At 46.7% G+C, this 23246-nt stretch overlaps 1 protein-coding gene across 2 annotated transcripts in view; it reads left to right on the forward strand.

Annotated features, from left to right (window-relative positions):
* MPP7 (MAGUK p55 scaffold protein 7) overlaps positions 1-22032 on the forward strand; it is a 329284-nt gene extending 307252 nt beyond the window's left edge. For both annotated transcript variants that reach the window (XM_066585695.1, XM_066585696.1), the window contains 2 exons: positions 4569-4712; positions 11927-22032. In XM_066585695.1, coding sequence (XP_066441792.1) covers positions 4569-4712; positions 11927-12106 — 324 coding nt within the window. In that variant the 3' untranslated portion in view covers positions 12107-22032. The remainder of the gene's footprint in view (positions 1-4568; positions 4713-11926) is intronic.
* Positions 22033-23246: the final 1214 nt, after the last annotated feature.

Raw genomic sequence — 23246 nt, forward strand, 5'->3', positions numbered from 1 at the left:
CCATGGCCTATCTGCAGATAGGCCAATCTAGAATAGATCATCAGAGGTCTGCAAATCTGGGAACCCCGGCCATCCCTTATTCACCAGGTCAGTGCACTCATGCGCTGAGCTGATTTCTACATGAGCATACAGCTCTATTCCCACTGCAGTGGACAGCCTTGGTATTACAGGCACATTAAACTGATCAACTTGTAATACCAAGTCCAGTCACTACAGTAGGAACGGAGCTGTCTGCTTCCTGCAGAAATCAGCACTGTGCACGAGTGCACTGGACCAGCAAACAGGTGATCAGCGGGGGGCACTAGCAATGGACCCCCCTTGATCGACTATTGATTGCCTATACCAAGAAAAGCCCATCTGTAATGGCTCAATTACTAGGGTGGAGCCTCAGGTGCAGCAGCTGCAGGTCTAAAATTAGTTAGGTACGAGCCAGGAGTCAGCAATGGAAAGTCTCCGTTTGCTGTACGGATGGATGAGGCGGGTAACGTAGTCAGATGGAAAGCCAGAAGTCGGTATCAGGAGCCCTTGTCAAAATAGCAGAGAAACAGGCAGAAGTGGGGGCGAGGTTAGGACCAGGAGGCGGGAACTAGATAACTTGAATCATGCAACAAGGGAGTCGTGCATGGTAACTGTTCACAGACTGGATAGCTCAGCAGGGAGAGACGCCGACTGGAGCGCCATCAGTAGTAGTTGTGCAGTTCTTCCTTGCAGCGTTTGTGGGCGTTTCCTACAACAGGGGAAGAATCCACCTCCGCTGCTATTACATGTTTAGCTGAATCTGTCTTAATTGCACGTTCTTTCAGAAGGAAGAATTTTTTTAAAACTCGTATGAGGCGTGATTATCGCACCTGCGTCTTGAGTGCAATGTTTTTTTCCTCCCGTAGAAAACAATGGGTGATATCACCCAAAAAATATTACATCTTGCAACTTCTGTACCTCGCAGCAGCGCTGATGCCAGGGAAGGATCGCCCACATGAATAGGCTCATTGGGAATAAAGGGTTCCATTTCCCTGCGAGTTTTGTGTATCTTGCAACGCACAAAATTCACACGAGACAATCGCCCGCTGGTTCCATCCTGGGAGCGCTCACTTGGACGATTGTAACGCACGAGTTCTGTGAGACGCACCCATTATTTTCAGTGAGTTTGCTTACACGGCGGTTTTTCTCTCGCAGCGTCTCCCATTCTTGGTTGACTCCGTTAAAGAATCTCCCGTTCTCCCCTATGGAGCAAAACAAATCAGATCGCAGTCACATGTAAAGGCGAGTTCTGTGCGACTGCGTTGCGATTTCCTTTTTTTTTACTACTGGAAGAACAAGCCGTTTTCATACAAAGTGCAACGATGGGATGTTTTTCTTCGCACTCCTAAAGAATCGCGGGTCTGCGGGGCAGTATCGGTCGGAGCCTGCCGGGTATTGCGCTGGCCTGGGTAAATGCTCCCTGATGCAGCGTTCCAAGGCGTACCGCAGTTTCTGCGCCGGTCTTCTCGTCCCGCACTTCCCTATACTCGCCCCATTTGTAGTAAATGTCCTCTGTGATCCGGAATGATCTCTTTATTCCATTTATGAAGTTTTCGCGCAGTTACTCCGTAAGAGCACACTGGGGACGCTGTTAATTCAGTCTTGCTAAGAGTTTATGGCCATTGTAGCACAATCCCTCAGTTTTATTATGCCCACCGGACGCGGCTAGCAGAGGTCCTTGCCTCACTCAGCGGTGTCTCCTGCTCTTGCCAAAGTTCTTGGATGAAGTTTTGTGCGCTAAATTATCAGTATCCAAAAACTTTGTACTCAGCGGGACGTCCGTTTTACAGCGCAGTAAAGTGTACACCTCGGACTGCGCCTGACGTGAGCGGTTAGACGTACATGATAGCGGCATCGCACACCGCTCACGGCAGCCAGGAAGGAAACCGCCATCCGTTATCACAGATCAGATACAGGAAGGGTTCCAACATAGCAGGGAGGCCTGCGGACGGCGGCATCACTTATGCATCAAATCATACAAATGGGACAAAATACACAAAATTGGTGCGATTTTTATCCTTCGAATTAATATGTTCATCACAGGCAGGATTACACTGAGAGGTGACACCTATATATAGATAACACAGGAGCCACCATTCACAATAGTCACAGCTCACCTCCTCGCCTCCCTGTACAGACAGGATTACACTGAGAGGTGACACCTATATATAGAGAACACAGGATCCACCATTCACAATAGTCACAGCTCACCTCCTCCCCTCCCTGTACAGACAGGATTACACTGAGAGGAGAGAACTATATATAGATAACACACGGTCCACAATTCACAATAGTCACAGCTCACCTCCTCCCCTCCCTGTACAGACAGGATTACACTGAGAGGTGACACCTATATATAGATAACACAGGATCCACCATTCACAATAGTCACAGCTCACCTCCTCCCCTCCCTGCACAGACAGGATTACACTGACAAGAGATACCTATATATAGTTAACACAGGACCCACCATTCACAATAGTCACAGCTCCCCTCCCTGTACAGGCAGGATTACACTGAGAGGTGACACCTATATATAGATAACACAGAAAAACAATTCACAATAGTCACAGCTCCCCTCCTCCCCTCCCTGTACAGACAGGATTACACTGAGAGGTGACACCTATATATAGATAACACAGAAAAACAATTCACAATAGTCACAGCTCACCTCCTTCCCCTCCCTGCAGACTGACCACTAAGCCCAATAATAGTCTGACACTTCGTGTTCTATAAAACTTCTCAGTCGTCATCTCATTATCAACACAGGCAGGATTACACTGAGAAGTCAGATGTGAAATGGAAAGAAAAGGGTGGAGCATAACTGGTAGAGGATAAATGGGCCAAAATAGAGACAAGTTTGAAGTGGTTTGAAGTGTGCCAAAGAATCTGGAGGTGCTGCCGACCAGAGAACGCACCACCTAAGTGGGCGTGGGTGCATGGAGAAGTGCAAAGCAGCAAAAAACTGGTGGCTCGCCGCAGCGCTCCAAAAATTATTTGAATAATTAAAATACAATTAGATGGAAATTTCTCCTGTAATTAATATAGAAGGTTGATGCTGTTAGTTTTATGTGTGTCACGAAGGGGTTAATCACGTGAAGCGTCCTCGCACTTTCAGGTGACTTTTCAGAATAGGCTGCCATGTGCGTAGATGAGGAGTAGCGCTATATGCTTGTATCCGGCGCTTACCCGCAATATTCCTCTCCGCATCTGTACTTCTCTTTGGTCTTTACAAGCCATTCCCCCTCCTCCCCATAGACTTCTAGGATTAGCATTCACTTCCTGTGTTCCGTCTTGTTAGCCATGTTACTAGAGACAGACTTCACTTGACAATATTCAGTGGATGCCAAATTAGAAGGGCGACCCCTAGTGGCCGGAACATTAGCAGGAGTTTGTACTTGTGCCGATTATAACAATGGCTATCATATCAACGCAAGTCGTCTCAAAGTTTGAAGACCACTTAACCTTTGCCTCTAAAGGAAGATGGCTGCTCGCCAGTAAGGATATCTATAGAAGTATCCAAATATTTGGAGGGGGCAGCATGCGATTGGTGCGTTTTTTTTGGAGGAGCACTTTCCAAGTCGTGAATGAAAACCCGAACCTCCAAATCGCAGGAGATTTGTTAAAGTATCCTTCCTATACACACACCGTATCCTGCGACGCAGAGACATTCGGGCCGCCCCAGCCATTAACAATGTGACTGCGGAGCGGCCGTCCAAATATCTCAGGATTTCAGTCATTTTATGCAGTTCAGTAAGAAATGCCATCAGTGAAGCGTCAGCTTCTTCCCCGCAGCTGTTAGGTGACGGGCACTGCAGGCGGCTTGGAAGCGCTCGGCGGCGGCGTACGCGAGGCCGGGCGCTGTTATTCTAGATGCTTTCTTGACCTATTTTTAATCAAATTCCATCTGAAACCTTTTCTGCCAGAAGACCAACACTTGTTACAGCAGAGCTGATCCTCTCCCCAAATAAACAGCACGGCGAGGGGGGCGGCGGCAGCCGCTACATGGAACCTATTTAGATACTTTTTTTTCATCTTCGCACCAAAAGAAAAAATACCAAAAAAAAGTGGTTAAAATTTCCAGGGTTTTCATTGCTGGCTTTAATGTAACTTTCTGTCCAGATATGACATCACTCCGTATAGTTGAAAGGGGAATTATTAATAGACAGCAATGGCGGCTGACGAGCGAACAAACTGACTTCGGGCTTAGTAAGAAATGAAAATCTCCATTCCGTATGTTGACATAGGTCTGCTTGAAATATAATTGCCACCAAATTCAAAAAGCAGAGTGTAAGCTTTGGGCATAAACATGCCTACTGGCTGTGGTAAGCGCAGCGCCTGCCAAACTTATCAAACTTTCCAGGACTGGCAAAGCGTGTGGAAATTAAAGCTGCGAACCTTAGAAATAACAGCCGATACAGTAAGTGTTTTTAAAGGAAATGTTAGCGTCCCGCGTACATATGTGAGGGACCGAATGTGTTTCCTATTACTAAATGTCTTTATTGCAGGCGGATATCTTCTTCTGACTTCTCGCTTTCTTTCCTTTGTAGAGCATAAAGCACTTAAGGACGTACGAATTTAAACCTTTTGTCATATTTATCAAGCCGCCATCTATCGAACGCTTGAGAGAGACGAGGAAGAACGCCAAGGTTATTTCCAGCAAAGACGAGCGGGCGTCATCCAAGCCCTTCTCAGTGAGTGTTCCTTGTGGGGCCCGATCGTTATCTCGCCCTTTTCGTTTTAGCAAAGTCGATATGATTGTTATATCTAAAGAACACCTAAACGGTAAGAGCCAACAGGGTGGACGTTCGCCCTCGTGGTTGGGCGATCCGCAGACCTTCCAGAAAGCAAGGAGGACGTTCAGAAACACCTTTACACCCGTTTCTGGCATTTTAAAAAGTTGGGGGTTTGCACAAAAATTTGCAACTTTTTGCTGTCCGTGTCGCCGCAGGATATGGTACAAGACCCCTGTGGAGGCGAATTAGAAGTTTTTTTTAAAAAAAAGGATATAATTATTATTTTTTTTTTCTTTTCAGTGACAGAAAATTAAAGATTTATAGTTCCAAAAAAAACCCTTTTCCCCATAAAAATCGAAACAAATAAACGCCCCACATTTTTGGTATCGCCGTGTATGTAAAGGTCGGGAGCTATTGAAATATCACAAATTTATGTTGCACAATGAAGGCTGTAAAAGAAAAAGAATGCAGAATTGCAAAGTTTTTTTGCTGTCTCGGCTCCCAAAAAAATTGACTAAAAAGTGATCAAAAATACATATTTCCAAAAATAGTTCTAATAAAAACTACAGCTCACCCCACAAAAAACAATCCCTTCCTACGGCAACCTCCTATCAGATGGAAGTACTTGGATGTGGAAGATGATGGGAACACCTTCTACCTGAGTGTGAAGTGTTAAGTACAGTAGAGGGTCCGTTATAGTCTGGGGATGTTTTATGTGGCACGGTCTTGGTCTGTTGGTTGTAATGAGAAGAACCATGAACACAGAGGTGACCCTGACATTGTAGACAATAATGTGCTGTTGACAATGTGGCAATACTTTGGGAATGGTCGGCCATACTTCCGACAAGACAACGTGCCATGTCACACATCCAATGCTGCTTTATGCTGGTTTGAGGATATGCACAGAGTTTGACCTAAACCTACAGCGTCCATCTAACCGGATGTTTGCAGGGTGAATGGAGGGAAATACCAGCTGAAGTGTATCAGACGTTAGTAGAAAGTATACCACAGAGAGTATCCGATGTCATTAGGGTCAAAGCAGACCCAATAAGTATTAACATATGGAGATAACTACCACTTGTACTTCTTGCTCAGGGGTCCAGCTACTCTCTTGGTAGGATAGTATATGCTATATGGTCAACAACATGCATGTATACGTGAAGAGGGAGATTATGTTGAGCAGTGGCTTTCTGGGGTAAGTAGTTTTTGAGAAGAATGAGGAGACCCCAGAACTTGACCTCCCCTCGTAGAGTAAAGGAGACGGATGTGTTCCGCCTGGTTGGGTCTCAGCTTACCTTTCAGGTATGGACACTCTTTAGTGTTGATGGCCTTAGTATAAAACCCTTTATCAATCTGGGCCTGAACTCTCACTGCTTCTGCCACTCGCTGTCCGCTCTTACACAGAGTTCTTTCTTCCAGCACAAGACATTCATTTATCGGAACGCTACAGAATTGCGCAGTGCGGATTACGAGAAGCAAATGTGTTATTGTTTCATAAAGTTTTATTAACTTAAACATTTTCAGGCCCTGCAATAATGGATCCCATAAAGCGAGCGTTTCACCAAAGTCAACTTTCCATCCACTGGGTTCTGGTAGCAGAGAGGTTAGGTAAATGGTCGTATAGGTTAATAGGTGTACATATACGGCACGTTGATAAGCACGGCCAGGGGAATTCAGAGGCAGGATTTTAGGACTTGCCATAAAGTTACATAAAGTTTTCTCAGGCTGCTATTTCATCAAATGAGTGTTTTTAGTTCAGTGAATTTTAGTATGTAGAGAATTATACACATTTTTCACTTGAAGGGATTGTACAGGGTTAGAAAAACAGGGCTGCTTTTTTCTAAAACCGTGCCGCATCGGTGCAGTGGTTGTGTGTGGTACTGCATGTATCAGAGCCGGCAGGTCTATTCACACCACGCTTAGTTCTGTCTGTCTGCCCTTCTGGGAGTTCTGTCTGACAGGCTGAAAATGGCACTTATATGGATCGTTGGACGGCTCCGTAGGCCGCCATTACTCAAACATGGGAGATTTTATTCACATTTTTCAATCCGGTGTTGGCCGCCTTTGGCCTCAATGACTGCAGTGACCCTCCTCGGCCGCTCTGCACCAAATTCCCATAGTTGTGTGGAGGGATTTACCTCCATTCCTGGAGGAGCTTCAGATAGTGATGGGTGTGTTTGGGCATGCACAGATACGGCGTTCTACTTTATCCCCTTCCCAGCAGAAACATGCCACCACCACCATCACCATAATAACAGAGGCTCCTCTAAACTTCACTATTGGGAGGATGCAGTCGTGTATAAACTGCTATCCAGGCAACCGCCAGACCAAAGTGCCGCCATCCGATCGGAAAACGGTGTCCTATAATTCATCTGTCCACAACACTTGCTTCCACTCACTTACAGTCCGTCGCTCCAGGCACCATTGCAGGCGCCTCTGTGCATTCACTGCTGGGATGTTGTGTGCAGCCGCTCATCCATGGTAACCCTTCACAGGCCGTTCCCTACGTGTGGTTCTGCTACTAATGGGTGTTCTAGTGGCCTTTGAGATCTCCTGGGCGAGGGAAGACTATGTGTGTGATGTCTTCACAGCTCCTACAAGGCTTCGTTGTGCACGTTCTATCAGTTTACGAGGTCTCCCTGAACATGGCAGTGCCGCAAACACCTGATGGTTTCCATCTCCCAATAACATGGCTAACAGTGGGCTCTGGACCCCGTTGTCAGCTCTACACCTGGTAACATCCCCCCCAGACCCCGTTGTCAGCTCTACACCTGGTGATATCCCCCTGCCAGACCCCGTTGTCAGCTGTACACCTGGTGACATCCCCCCCCCCCCCCACCAGACCCCATTGTCAGCTCTACACCTGGTGACATCCCCCCCCCCCCCCCCCCAGACCAAGTTGTCAGCTCTACACCTGGTGACATGCCCCACTCCACCAGACCCAGTTGTCAGCTCTACACCTGGTGACATCCCCCCCACCACCAGACCCCGTTGTCTGCTCTACACCTGGTGACATCCCATCACCAGACCCCGTTGTCTGCTCTTCACCTGGTGACATCCCATCACCAGACCCTGTTGTCAGCTCTACACCTGGTGACATCCCACCACCAGTCCCCGTTGTGAGCTCTACACTTGGTGACATCCCCCACCAGACGCCGTTATCAGCTCTACACCTGGTGACATCCCACCACCAGACCCCATTGTCAGCTCTACACCTGGTGACATGCCCCACTCCACCAGACCCAGTTGTCAGCTCTACACCTGGTGACATCCCCCCACCACCAGACCCCGTTGTCTACTCTACACCTGGTGACATCCCATCACCAGACCCCGTTGTCTGCTCTACACCTGGTGACATCCCATCACCAGACCCTGTTGTCAGCTCTACACCTGGTGACATCCCACCACCAGTCCCCGTTGTGAGCTCTACACTTGGTGACATCCCACCACCAGTCCCCGTTGTGAGCTCTACACTTGGTGACATCCCCCACCAGACACCGTTATCAGCTCTACACCTGGTGACATCCCACCACCAGACGCCGTTGTCAGCTCTACACCTGGTGACATCCCACCACCAGACCCCGTTGTCAGCTCTACACTTGGTGACATCCCACCACCAGACCCCATTGTCAACTCTACACCTGGTGACATCTCCCCGCCAAACCCCGTTGTCAGCTCTACACCTGGTGACATCCTACCACCAGGCCCCGTTGTCAGCTCTACTCCTGGTGACATCCCACCACCAGACCCCGTTGTCAGCTCTACACCTGGTGACATCCCACCACCAGACACCATTGTCGGCTCTACACCTGGTGACATCCCACCACCAGACCCCGTTGTCAGCTCTACACCTGGTGACATCCCACCACCAGACACCATTGTCGGCTCTACACCTGGTGACATCCCACCACCAGACCCCATTGTCGGCTCTACACCTGGTAGCATCTGATGGTTTCTGTACTGGGATCTCTTGTGTGATCCTCTCCTTTATACCTGATGCTCACACATCCCCGGACTGGTGGGGGGCACATACTTTAGTGAGTATAGTGTACATTTATTGTTCTCTGTAATGACATTAAGTAGAACTAATGAGAGCGGCTGATGCGGATATTGTGAGTATTTCATGTGTTTCTGTTTCCTTCTCTAATGAAGAGTCCGGCCATTCAGACATCCAGCTCCATAAATCCCGCTTGCCTCCTGGAATTCCTCATCTGCACTCATTTCCTCCAGCGTCTCCTCTTCTCTGACCGCTAGTTTGTTCATGCAAATCTTCCCTTTATTGGTTCGGGCTGTTAGTAAACACAGGCGGATGCCAGAAATGTGTAGCTGGGTTAGCGGACGAGCGCAGTGATATAAAGGACATACAAGGCTCATTACCTTGTGGTCTCCTCTGTTTCTGCTTGTGCATTCAGCCTAATTGACTTGAAGCATCGAGGGGGGAAATGTAACATGTGAACACTGCTGTATGGAGTTTGCTGGAATGAGAAGCTGGAAGCCATTTGGTTGGCCGGGCCCCAAATCCTGCGGAGTACAGACTGTGTTCTGAGATGCCCTCGACTCCAGCTGCTCGGGACGCAGTTCTTGCCGTTTGCTTGTCCCCGCTAGTGAATAGATTGGGGGGTTCACTCTAGATAATGGCGCTTACACCTGCTTGTCAGTGGAGCTCCAGTAACTCAGATGGAACAGGGTATGACTCTAATCTTTGGCCAAAGCAGCATTTGTTAAATACGTATTTCAGCACAGATTTCCGGCTACATCCACACGGAATTTGGTGCAGAATTAGAGGTGGGATCTGCACCAATCCGGTGCTAGAATTGACATGCTGTGGATTTAAATTCCGCACCTCAGGTCACTTCTCACAGTGGACAAGTTTTTGAAGATCTCATCCACTTTGCTGCTATTATAAATGCTGTGGATTTTCCATGCAGAAAGTCCGCACAGAACATCTGCGGTAAATCCACCCCATGCGGACGTCCCCTGTGACCGGCGTCACACAGGCCATAAATGTGGCAGATTTAGCGGCGGAAATTCCTCAGCACTTGCTATATAATCCACTGGAGAAGATCTGTAAACTCTCCCGCATGTGGAGCAGAAAACAAATCCGCCGCATATTTGGAAAACACTGTGGATCCTAAATCCGTGGCCCGTCTGCTTCTGCTGCATTTATGTTGTGGATTAAGATGCAAGAGTTAAATACCGCAGCGAATCCGCATCAGAAACCGCCGCCACTTAGGTGTGGATTCGTCCATTGTGATTTACCAGCGTATTTGCTGCAACGTGTGTGCAGCCGCCCTACGGCTCATGTACACACGGGGGGTGATTTGCTATGGATTTTCTGTCCAGGTCTCTACATGAAAAATCCACAGCATTTATAGTAGCAGCAAAGTGGATGAGACTTTCAAAATCTGATCCACACACTGGGAAAAATCTGCACAAAATCTGTGTGAAAATCAACCTGTGCAGTGGATTTTGGATCCACAGCATCCGCCTTATAGCACTGGATATCGGGCAGATTTTGTGCTGATTGCTGCCATAAACTTCAATAGAGAGGCCGAAAGCCACAGTAAATCTGCAACAAATTTGCACCGGTAGCTGCAGAATTGGTGCAGATTTAACAGACTTTCTGCATAGAAAGTACAACAATAATCTCCAGGAAGTTCGCAACAAATCTGCAATAGTCGCCGCGGTAAAGCGCATGTTACGCATGAAAAATGCTGCAGATTGTTCAGTTCAGTGTTGCCAAGCTGCAGTACCAGACCCGGCCTCCGCATGGATTCTGCATCGAAGATCCGCAACAATTCTGCCACATCTAAACTCATTCTTAGCGTTAAAACCATCTCCTTCCTTTACCTTATGGTTCGTTAAACGCCTTAGGTGGTTAAAGAGGACCTGTTGTGGCATAAAGTCGGGGGGTTGGCTGCATAGTTCTACACCCGCGTCCCCGCTGACTTTATCCCCTTTTTTCCTACTTGTCTGTCTTTTCCTGGATGTACTCCCCTTAGGTCCAACTCTTGGCGCAGTCAGTGTATCAAGTGGGTGGTCCTCACCTCTCAGTCTCAGTGGGGGACATTGGACTTGATTGACAGTCCAGCATCATCCATTGACCATGAGTAGTTTGACACTCTACTGTGGATACTGTCTCTTACAAACAGTGTTCAAACCCGTTTGCAAACATCTCTCTTAATTCCTAACCGGCGTAATACCCTGTGTATGATATCTCATTCCAACTGTGACCATACGATATGCTGCACACAGTCCGTAGATTAGTTACCAGGCTCGTTGACTACCTAAGGTTGTTGATGATGGTGTACTCACCGCCTATCAGAACTTAGGCCAGCCTCACTTACAGTTCCATTGTGCAAGACTTCTCACTACTACCAACTCAGCTGCTCTCAACGCTGCTCCCCTCTGTTCCGGGTCGCAATTAGCTGATCCACCAAGCTGTGGTTATAACACGGCTACTTTCTCCCTCTTGGTAGCAAGCAGTCTCTAGTCCCTCTGCACAGTGCTCTTCATGCTCTCCAAACCGCCCTTTTACTTCTAGGGATCCAGGCTCCCGCTTCCCTTTATTGTCTTTCTCCAACAGCGGCTCCTCTGCAGACTCTTGTGCCTCCGGACCGCACTCTCAGCTCACTGTTCTAGTCTATGCACTCTCTTGTGGCGCAGCAAGAAATTGTCCCTTGTATATCCCAAGCATCAGCCAATTAGTAAAAGTCAACTAGGCATGCTCAGTTCTACTATGCTGAAATTTGCCGTAAATTTTGGCATATGCTTTAATTTGGCACATCTCTGTCCATTGCCATAGCAACATTTTAACCCTTTATGGTAGCCCCTTCCATCTGCGGAAGAAAAAAAACGCCCATCCTACTGCGTTGACCCACTTGTGCAGAGCAGGGTGCTGGTTGGGTGCGCTCCACATGCAAAAACTACAACTTCTCCCGAAAAAACTTCAACCCCGTATTGCTGTGTCGATGACAAAAAAAATGATAATAGTTGAGAAATGAAAACGCCCAAATAATTGTTTTTTTCTGTGGTCCTAAAGCCCAAAAACGACTTAATCCAATTGGTTTATAGACTTTGTGGAGCTGACGGAGGGTCTGTACATCTGACCCCGGAGCGCAGTCACGTCATCGCCGATTTCCTGCCTCACGATGTTTCCCTTCTCTTTACAGGAGGAAGATTTTGATGAAATGATTCGGTCGGCACAAGTCATGGAGGTTCAGTACGGTCACTACTTTGACAAGATTATCGTAAACGACGACCTTAGCGCTGCGTACAATGAACTGAAATCGTCCCTCGACAGGCTGGAGACAGACAGCTTCTGGGTGCCGGTCAGCTGGCTCCATTCCTGAGCGCCCTCCGCGGCTCACGGCACAAATACTTTTTATTTTCTGTTCTTTTTTTATTCCTCGTCCTACGGTGGGCTGGCACAGCCGCTCGGGTTGAATTCATTTTGAACTCTTGTTTTATTGTATTTCGTTCTCAGCGACTTCTGGAAACACGTCGAAAGCATCTTGTTTCATTTTATGTACGTGAAGATCAAGTCTAGCAGTAAGTGCGGAGAGCGGCCCGCGTGTCGCATCGTTACGGTAATGCCGCCAGTTCTGAACCATAGAGAGTTGGTACGGGGTACGCATCGTCTACGCACAGTAGGGCAGCCATTGTATGAGCAGCACTAAGGCGGCCCGGGTCACACTGTGCCTCATGACCACTAGACTCATTCTGTACACACATGTATGCAGGCAGTAGACTATAATGTATATGCTATGAAGGGGTTGTCCAGGGTGGCGGAAATCTTACCGGGTGACAGATCTTCCACTTCTGGCACGGTTTCGACATCAGGTCACATGTTATGGACTTGCTCTGTGCCCGTCATGTCATTGCAGGGTGTAGAAAGAATAAACAGCACTCCTTGTTTGGGACAGGCGGGATGTAAGGATAAATTGGAAAGCGAGGTTCTCACCTGGGTGGATTGTGTAAGCAACGCAACCCGATGATAAGCTGCAAGCTCCTCCGAATGGCACTGGAGCCTCCATGGGGACTGTCAAGGAAGAGAGACCGGGAGGATTGTCGGCGCGTTGAACCACAAGCAGGGAAACGGACAATTGGATGAACCTTATTGAAGGCGGGTTATGCGTTTCCGTATCGGATTGATACCTTCAATACCCACCGAAACACGTAGCCCATCTTCCATAAAGCTTCCAACTGTTCCTATTTTTCTGCTGGTAGTTCAACGCGCCGACAGTCCTCCCGATCTCTCTTCTCTGACACGTCATTGCAGGGGGCTGGCAGTTCTGCTCACCATATAACTAAGCCAGACCCCTTCTCTGTCGTGGCTGATGTAGACTACTAATATGAACAGCCAGTCCCTGCAATGTCCAGAGAAGCAAAGAGCGAGTCCTTACCAGGAGTGAGGGTTCAGACACTGCAGGCTCCGGTAGGGTTTCTGCCTCCCATTTAAAGGGGTTGTTAAGGGTTAGAAAAAAAAAAACAGCTGCTTTCTTCAAGAAACAGCGCCACACCTGTCAGCAGGTTGTGTTTGGAATTACATTGCTCCATTGAAGTGAATGAGGGTGAGTTGCAATATCACACACAACGTATGGACAGGTGTGGCGCTGTTTTGAGAAGAACGCAGTTTTCTCTTTAAGACAGTAAGTTCTCGCAGCTTTAGAGTCGATACACTGGAAAGGAGCCGGTCCTGCATGTATAGGATGCCGAGGATAATTAGCACGGCTGGCATGATGGTTCCTAATTTCTGGATGCATGGTTATATTCTGAGCACAAAGCAAAATGAGCGTCGCTCGTAGACTGGAATTCTGGGTTCTTATATGACCAATGGTGTGTGGTTTACAAAATGAGGTCACCAGATGGGGGGTTTAAGGGAAGAAAAGTTTAAAGGGGATGTCTGGCATTAGAAAAACATGGCTGCTTTCTTCCAGAAATACCGCCACTCCTGTCCATTGGTTGTGGGTGGTATTATACCTCAGCTGCATTGAAGTGAATGGAAGCAAGCTGCAATACCTCACATAACCTGTGGTCAGGTGGGGCACCATTTATCGAAGAAAGTTTTTTTCTAGTCCTGGAAGTCACCTTTAATTTTTATTAGAAATGAATCTCTTATCTTATTTTATGGGGGGGCACTTGCAGGTCGGGGGGCAGTGTGCCTCATTTATAGAGACTGGATCGGTGGATGAGCACAGTGAGGGGACTGGTTGGGGTGGGGGGCGAGTGCTCCACTTCTCACTTTGCACTGGTGTTTATAAGGCTGTAGGCCGTTTCTCATTAAAGGGGTTTCCCACTAATGACATTAATCCTGCATCCACTGGATAGGGAATATATCTGATTGGTGGGGGTTCGACCACTGGGACTCTTAGCGATCCCCCCCATCTGTACACCCCAAATTCCCCATGTGGTCACCTGTGCACCACTCCTCCATTCTCACTGGAGACTAGGGGTGCGAAAATGTTGCGATTGCTGGGGGTCCCAACAGTTGGTCCCCTGGTGATCAGCCTGCTGCCCAGTGTATGACACGACTAACAGTTTTTGGAAGAAATCAGACTGACCCTCCACCAAATCCTCCCGTGGACTTACTGGGTTGCCTAGGATTACAGAAACTTGGGTGATTTTTCCCACAAATAGCACCACCCTTGTCTACAGGTTGTGTGTGGTATTGCAGTTCAGCCACATTCATTGCAGTGGAGCTCAGCTGTAATAGCAAATACAACCCATGGACTGGTGGAAGACATTAGCCATGTTTTTAAATCCTTTACAATGCCTTTAAGGTCTTACATCTTAAAGGGGCCTCATCGCAACGGGACCAGTGGCATTCTGCAGAAGAGACCCCCCATCTGCGCTGACTGGAGTAGAACGGATTGTCTGTTAGTCTGTACTGCTGATAAGTCCTCTGTAACAGCGGAGATTACAGTAGAATGTAGACTGGTTCTGTACAGGCGGAGGGTGGGCTTCATGGCCACTCGCTCTGGGGGGGCTTATGGGATTTCAGTCCTGCACAGAAGCCATAACTGTGAGGGTCTAACACTGGGATGAGCCCCTCGGCTTGTACTCTGTAGTCTTTAATATATTTATATGTATTTTACATGTTGATAACTGGAATTGAGGGACGTAAAAGGTTAAGTCTTAGAAGGCGACTAATCGCACGAAGATATCTATCTGCAGACCAATAAATATAATGCAGCCTATAGTATTGGACTCTACTAGTCATAGTGAATCGGGGGCGCACTACCATTTTTTGTGTGAGCGTTCGTTGTCCTATAAAGGCGTCTTCCTATCTCAGTCCATCATGGCCAGTATGGCAGTTTCTCTCCCGATCGGGCTGTGTTGCGCTGTTTCCGTACCTCCCATAGAAGTGAATGACCGTTACAGAAATGGTGTCAATAGCGCTGCTATGCGGTTTGTATAACTCGTGAGCTGCGGATACGGCGGAGGTCACTGTGCGACACGGTTCTGTAGCTCCTATATGCAAGTTATGGAAACCGTGTAAGGGCGCGCTCACACCTCGCTGATCTGCGGTGGATTTCAATTTGATCGAAGGAGTGAAATCTGCTGCAAATTAGCAACGCGTGAGCGCCCTAAGACAGCCTGGGATGCTGTTTCTATTATCCCTGGCCACCACAAGTAGCTGGATCGGAGATGGCCAGGCTCCGCTCTGGAGGCAGGGTACCCACAGAGCCATGTCTCCTCTCAATGCACATTGTCCTCCTCCCTCTCCAAGACCTGTCTACTCACAACCCTCGGTAACGGCAGTAGTAAGCAGAGGGGTGCGCTCCTTAAAGCCCTGCAGGGGCCGGCCATCTCCAGAAGCACAGCTTGATCACACATATAGGCAGTTGGCCATGTTGTCTTCTACCATGATGGGGGCTACAATCTGCCGTAACGTGGGCCGTTGCTATCACACCGGTTATCGTACAACAGTTGGAGAATTTTGGCAGAGAAGTTGGCCGCCTGATACGAGACTGACCATGTAGGCCGTAAAAACAGTCCAGTTTAGAAAAGAGAACCTACAGAAACGCTCCCAATATAAATATGTGGATGTACCAAAGTATACACAACTAACCAACTATACACAAAAAAAACCAAAATAACCCACACAAAAGTATAAAGTCCAATATTATCTTTTTTTATTAATAATATATGAAAAGTAACTACAAAAATGTATATAAATACTAAAGTCCAATCCATAAGGAGGTAATAGAGCAAACGGCCTCTCGGCCATACGGGACGTGTGACTCCCCGGGTTGATGGAAATGGCGCCACCAGACGAAAAAAAATAAATAAATAAAGTAAATGTAAGAAGTTATAATAAACTAACCATAATACACAAAGACACTACTAATAGCAACTAATTAAAAGCATATGAAACATTCTGCAGTGCAAACCTGTAGACACGGCGCCGCCCACGAGGAGCCACAGGAAAAGAGCTTGATGCACATTGCATTGCGTTGGCCGACACACGTCCCGTATCGGTCGCTGAGGGGCCTTTTCATTACCTCCTTATGGATTGTACTTTAAATACAAAAATGTATATAAATACTAATTTTCATACATTATTAAGAATAAATATTATATTGGATTTTATACCTTTATGTGGTTATTTTTGTAGTTTTTTTTGTAGGATTTAGAAAGCCAGTTGCTATGGACAACAAGGATGCTGTTTCGTCAAGAGAGTAACTCTGTTGCCCATAGTAAGCCATCAACGCACAGCTATCACTTGGCTACAGTGAAAATAAAAGTCCAGCTCTGATTGGTTGCTACGGGAAACAAGAACAGTTTTGATAAATGAGTCAATTAAATTACAGCTGTTGAACCCTTGGCTTCATTCCCCAGTGCCGACATATGTGCATAGATTACAAGATGGCTGTCCCCTGTATAGTAGGGCTGTCTTCTTTAAATTACAAATCGGCGACATTTTCGCTTAGGACCGCTGAATTTCCCAGAATTGTAGTTAGACGGGGTATTGTCCAACGAAGCGCAGTGTAATATAATCACTGGAGATGGAGCCTCTTAGATGATGTCCACACGGGTTTACGCACATTAGTATTTTCAGTAGATCATTTCAGCAGATGTCGACAATTAACGTCACGTGCGGCCCTACTGACGGTCCGTGACACGTAGATAGAAGAGGATCAGGAGAATCACTCTGCAGGGAGATCCTCCTGCGCTTTACTATCAGATATCGGATGATTAAACCGTCATTTACTGCTCACCATGATGGGAAAACAGGAGCTGAAGCGAATATTTACAAGGCTCAGAAATAAGGGATATATTATCGTTACATTCCATGTAAATGGGCGCCGTCTGAGGACTCGGCGCTGATGGGGTCAGGACTCGCCTGCATGGGGATTTACATTGGGCTTTATTAGTGGGTTTCAGTTATTGTTTGTTACTCTACAAAATTCTTCCGTTAATGTAAAGGGAAAAGGAATCACAAGTATAAAGGGCCACTCCGCGGAATCAAGCATTATGCAGCTATCCCCCCAGTATATATATATATATATATATGTGGGTGTTACCGTCGTTAGTTATTCCTTTTTATCCGAGACCTTCCGCCTCTTCCTTCTGGATGGTCATTAGATCTCAATTCTGACCAGCTCAAATCTGCTTGGGGTTATGAGCTCCATTTCTAATTAATTGCTCAGTCTGTGTAATGCTGCTACATGGATCTGCCACAGAAACTGCCTAGAGGGGACACAGACCCTCCTGTCATAGTTTTTGATGATGATCACACAGGTATAATAGAGGAGATCACAGCTCATCCTCTTGACTGTATACTTATGGGCTGTACCTTATTTTTATGGATATAGAGGTAATAATAATTAAACCATCCCCCAGCAGGCAGCAATGGTATAGCCTCAGCTAATGCTGGGCTGATGCCCCATGGGATAGATTTAAAAGTGAAAGTAAAAATATCTCACACGCAAGATTGTGCCTGATAAGCATCCGACAGGGGGCTGCACTGCAGGGAAATAGCTTTTTAAAATACAGAGGAGACCCTTAAATCAAGTGAGGGGGCAGGGATGGAAAATTGTGTTTTCACCGGAGTGGCTCTTTAATGTTAACATGGAGGGAATTGTATTTAAAGCAAATTTCTCTTATATATCTGCTACCTGAATCACTGCCAAAGATGTAGGGAAAGGGACCGCTGGCTGTATATATTCATGGAATACAGGCTGCCATAAATAGCGTTTGTACTCTGCTCAGCAGAGGGCAGTAGCAAAGCTTTAAAGGAGTTTCCTGGGACTCGAAAAAAATGTAATGGGCCTAAATGCAATAAAATAGAAAAAATAAGCCGTACTCTCCTCCCTATATGGCCTTCGTGGTTCGGAGCCCCGATCCCTGCCTCTCTGATCCCAGAAGAAGCTGCAGCTTCACTGGGTGATTCTTCCGTGACTGAGACATGACCACTGCAGCGTTTTCCAGTTCCGGACCAGCGGCGACCAGGGATCCCGTACCAGACTGGGAAGAAGGCTGTTTAAGGAGTGGAACTTATTTTTCCATTTTATTGCATTCCTGGCCCACAATATTAGTTTTTAGTGTTACATACCATCTCACAGCCAACTTTGATTTGACAATCTTCATGGCACCTGAGTGAGCCTCTAGTCCATGACAAACAAAGATGGCCAGCACCGCTTCTCTGACTACTTGCATTGGTAGTCTATGACACTACATGCTGCTCGGACCGGTCAGCACGGCTCATGTGAACAGCAACAGCCAATCAAAGCAGGTGTAGTATCTTAGACTATTAGTGTATACTAATATGCATCCGGCGGTCATAGAAGCGGTGCGGTCATTTTTGTCCAGGACTGGAGGGTCACTTTAGAGATCAAGTTAAAGATTAATCCACACGTTCCACATTCTCTAGATTGCGATTGGAATCAACTACGCAAAAAGAGAAATGTGTCGCTTACTGACCCGGATGCTGTGTGTAATCCGGGGTGAGTAGCCGCATATGGATTAACCCCATTCAAAAGGGCTAAAATGCCTGCAGATCCGAGCAGTGCTAGCTGCAAGTCCGCTGCAGAAATCCAAGGCTCCACCTTCCTTTGATTTCAATGAGAGATGTGCCTGCAGTTACAAGCACTGGCCACTACACAGAGGTCAGAGCAACGGCTTCTGTTCCGACTCTATGTATAGCAGCGCTGACGGCGCTCAGCTGATTTGCCAGGTTCCCCAGCGATGAGCCCAAGCCAATCAACTATTGAAAGGTCATCAATAGTGTTTGTGCCTGGAGAACCTCCTTTGTAGGGATTCTCTCGTGAGGTTCATGAAGATTGACTGAGCCCCTTATCACAGAGGCGGGCCTCGCTGGCCTTTCCCCGCCCACAGCATGCAGAGTGACAGCTCACTTCCTATACACAAAAGGATACAAAGCGATCAGTCTGCATCATGTGGGCGGGGAGAAGCCGGCACACCTCGCCTTCGTGACTCTGAGTTCTGCTCCAAGTCAAACTTCATGAATCTAGTGACACATTCCCACAAAATTAACTTACCATCTATACACGGAATAGGCTGTAAGTATCTGATCAGTCGGGGTCTGACTGATGGGGCCCCCAGAAATCATAAGAATGGGGGTCCCAAGTGTTCCCAAATTAAAGGGGTTGTCAAGTTTCAAAATTACTTTTTTAAAATCAGATCCAAATGACCTAAATAATGCAACAAACATTACTTGCCCGCCCCCAGTGATCCAGTGTTGCAGCCCTGTGATCCTCCCGGTCTGTGTTGACAACAGAAGCTAAGTAACCATTGCCTGCCAATCAGAGGCCACAGCGTCACCATTCCAAACTCCTGGCATCATGGTGCCCAGGATGTGAACGCCGATGCCAGAAAACTGGGCAGTGATGCTGTAGTCTCTGATTGGCTTCTGTGGTCACCTGACTTCCGCTGTCACCATAGACTGGCAGGATTGCGGGGCTGCAGTGCTGGATCCCCGGGACTGAGGACGGGTAAGTACTGTTTGTTTTAATGTTTTAAGTCATTCAGATCTAATTTTAAAAAGTAATTTTATAACTGAACAACCCCTTTAATGAAGCGGCGGTCACCTGTGTGCGCTACTGCCCCATTCATTTCTACAGTAGTGCTGAAGGTAGCTGAGTGCTTGTACTCCACTGTCTCCGGCAGTCCCAGAGCGATGAATAATGCAGAAATGCGAACATGTGACCACTCCTACATTTGGGGCAAATTGGGACCCCAAGTCTTATGATTGAACCCCCACCCCTCCGATACTTACCTATCCTGTGCATGGGTGATAAGTTAACTTTGTAAGACAAGCCTTTGTTTGCTGTGATTTTTCCCTTTTCTCCTCCTTATCTTATTGATGTCGAGCCCCCGAGGAGACATACTGTAGTCCCATTGGACAATTTGGAATGAAGTGAACCCTTTATCAGCTTCATATTTTCACAAACAGCCAGTGATGTCACACAATACATCACATTTCAGTCAGGTCAAATGTAAAAAATCTACTGTTTCCCTGAAAATAAGACATGCCCTGAAAATAAGACATTGCATGATTTTCCAGACTTTTTGAGGATGCAAAATGATTTTTCAGGCTTTTTGAGGATGCTTGAAATATAAGCCCTACTCCAAAATAAAGCCCTGCTAACAGTTAATTTAAAAAGTCAATTTAAATAGTGTCCAGGCAGCTATACATGTAAAAAAGTTAAACCTTTTTGAACAAAAATTAATATTAGACACTGTCTTATTTTCGGGAAAACACGATATGTGTCGCTCTGAAGTGAATTTGTGATTCAATATGCTTGTAACAAAAATGCAGAGGAACAATCGCACATGGAGGTGACGGCCATCTTGAAGCCCAGGGACGTGTATGGTTATGGTGTTACTGCTTTACCTACCCAATTATGGTGCTACAGCTTCACCACATGTTGTACTCCCTATCCATCTACAGTATGCTACATATCATAGGTGTATACTCCAACATGTGGAGAAATGGAGCTAACCTGTCCTAACTTAGGAAGCCATAGCCATTTCTAGATCTCACAACCTCCCAACCCCCAAAATCTCTGTATCCCTTGATCTTGAGATCTTGGTGGTATTCCCTTCCGGCTTTCTCTGGGGTCTGATAACCTAGGGCCTCCATCCTATGTAAGAAGGAATGTTCCTCCTCCTTTGGGATCCTGTGATGAATCCTAGTATGGAGTAAATACAGACGAGGAGAATCCTGACCATCAAACCATTCCATGTAGCTATCTAGACAAGCTCTCATGGTGGCCAAGCCAAAGGTGTTCATTCCCTGAAGCTCAGCATGATAGCTGTTGGACAGGCAATTGTTGAGACATCAGCTGTCAAGATACTGAGCATTCTTCACAGGAAAAAAACATAAGTTGTGCCCCTACCAACCAATGCCGCCCTAGGCAATTGCCTACTTTGTCTACCCATCCACTAAGCCCAGCCCCTGGGTTGTCATATCCTACAGAATGCAGGTTAGGAAAACCATGGATGACCTCACAGCTTGGAGCTGGCTGATGGAAAATCCCCCAACGGTTCCACATCTACAGTAATGGTATGTCTAAGGTAAAGTGAGTGGAAGATTCAGGAAATGCAGATAGTTTTGTATATAAGAGGAATCTAGGGGTATTTATTACTGCCTTAACGATGCTTGGTCGTCTTCTACCTTTCTATTGTACTGCAGGGTGAGTAGGACAATTCCAAAGTCTACAGGAAACCTAGGCAGACCCCCCGACCGTCATATTTATGTGTGTGTAATCTTCCTTCACTTCATACTGTATGAACCATCGGAAGCTTTTCCTCCATTGTCTGTAAATACTAGGTGCGTTATTTGCCTTAATTTTTTTTCATGTCTTGTAAAATTTTGACTTTTTTATGTGAATTTTTTTTTTTTTTTTAATTTTTATTTACATTTTGTCTGGAAACCCAAAAAAGAACAAACACTGAAGAATCTACGGCTGTCAAAACCAGGAAATGCCCGTTTCCTGTGCGCTCTGTATACAGTACACTGTGCTTGCCTGCATCGCTCGGTCATCTCTATTGTGTGTGGGGTGATGTAGTGTCCTATTGTCAGGTTGTGATATGCTGTTTTAAGGTCTGGTCACTGTTTCTACATTTTAAGTAAATCTATTTAATTGTAAATTTCCTCTCTGCCATGCTAGGACAATGATTTGTTCATGTTTTTTGTACGGTTGTCTGCATTTCCATACTTGAACTTGTCCTTTTGATTTATTAGCCGATGGTATGTTTATAAATCTGGATTCAACTTCTTATACAGGACAATAAATTATTGACTTTACTTTGTCTCCACTTATTTTGTCTCCACTGATTTCTGCAGGAAGCAGACAGCTCCATTCCCACTGCAGTGGCCAGGCTTGGTGTTACAGGCCATCCACTTTAAAGGGAACTCTGCCTGCAATACCAAGCCTGGCCACTGCAGTGGAATCGGAGGTGTCTGCTTCCTGCAGAAATCAGCTCAGTACATTAGCACAGCAAACCGGTGAACAGCTGATCAGTGGGGGTCCCGGACAGCAGACACCGCTGTCCTGCCATCAATAGTTTACAACTAGACAACCACCCCTTTAAGTATCTGAACACCTCTTATACAACCCTTTTGCGTAATAGTTGGCTATCATTTGTTTTGAATGCATGAGTTTTGTAAAATCTTCTTACATTTTCTGTCGTGCTCATCAGTTATCCATACTTTCACAATGCAGATCAGAGCGAGGTTCAGGGCAGGCAGTGGACAAGGATAATGAGCCAAGATCAGGATTGGAGAGGTCAGGGAAAGTTGGGTGGTTCAGGCACTCATCAAATACCAGAAGATCAGACAAACAATCTTGCAGCTTCACACAGTATGGAGACTGATTTGCTCCTGCACCTGCTGATGGGCAAAGTAACCCTAACTACCCCGGGACCTCTCAGGATCGGTTAGAGACTGAAAGCTGGGAGCCTAACCTGGACGGGGACCAAAGAGCCTGCCGCTTATGATAGGACCAGAAAGATGATAACAATGGCTGCTGGCTAAAGGAGGTGAGGAAAGTCTGTGGCTGTAGCCCCAACGCATGGTATTCTACAGTACATCACTCCCTGTCTCCAATGGGGTGTATATTCTAATTCTCAAAACACACTAGCGCCATCTTTGGAAGCCAACAGACGGACAGATCTGTTCTTCCTTAGCTTTACTTAAATATGGTTAAAGGGATTGTGCCAAAATGGCATCACCTGTTTTATGCCCTATGCGCACGATGGTCATAGAGAACGGCCTCGAGAGCGAGACCCACGCTCAGTCCCAGAATGGAGAGCCGTTCCTGTGCTGGCAGACATTCTTCTATCCTGTTATTACTGGATGGCCTTTCATGTAAATGGTTGTCCTGTAAGACTACATTTGCAGGGGAACTGTCAGGCTGGCTGCGGCATCCTACGAAAAGATCATCTGTTTGCACGGGGTGCCGGGAGCAGAACTACTGCTGATCGCATTATCAAAGGGGTTGTGTACATCTTAGCACAACT

Source organism: Eleutherodactylus coqui, chromosome 12 (assembly GCF_035609145.1).
Source record: "Eleutherodactylus coqui strain aEleCoq1 chromosome 12, aEleCoq1.hap1, whole genome shotgun sequence".
NCBI classification, from domain to species: domain Eukaryota; kingdom Metazoa; phylum Chordata; class Amphibia; order Anura; family Eleutherodactylidae; genus Eleutherodactylus; species Eleutherodactylus coqui.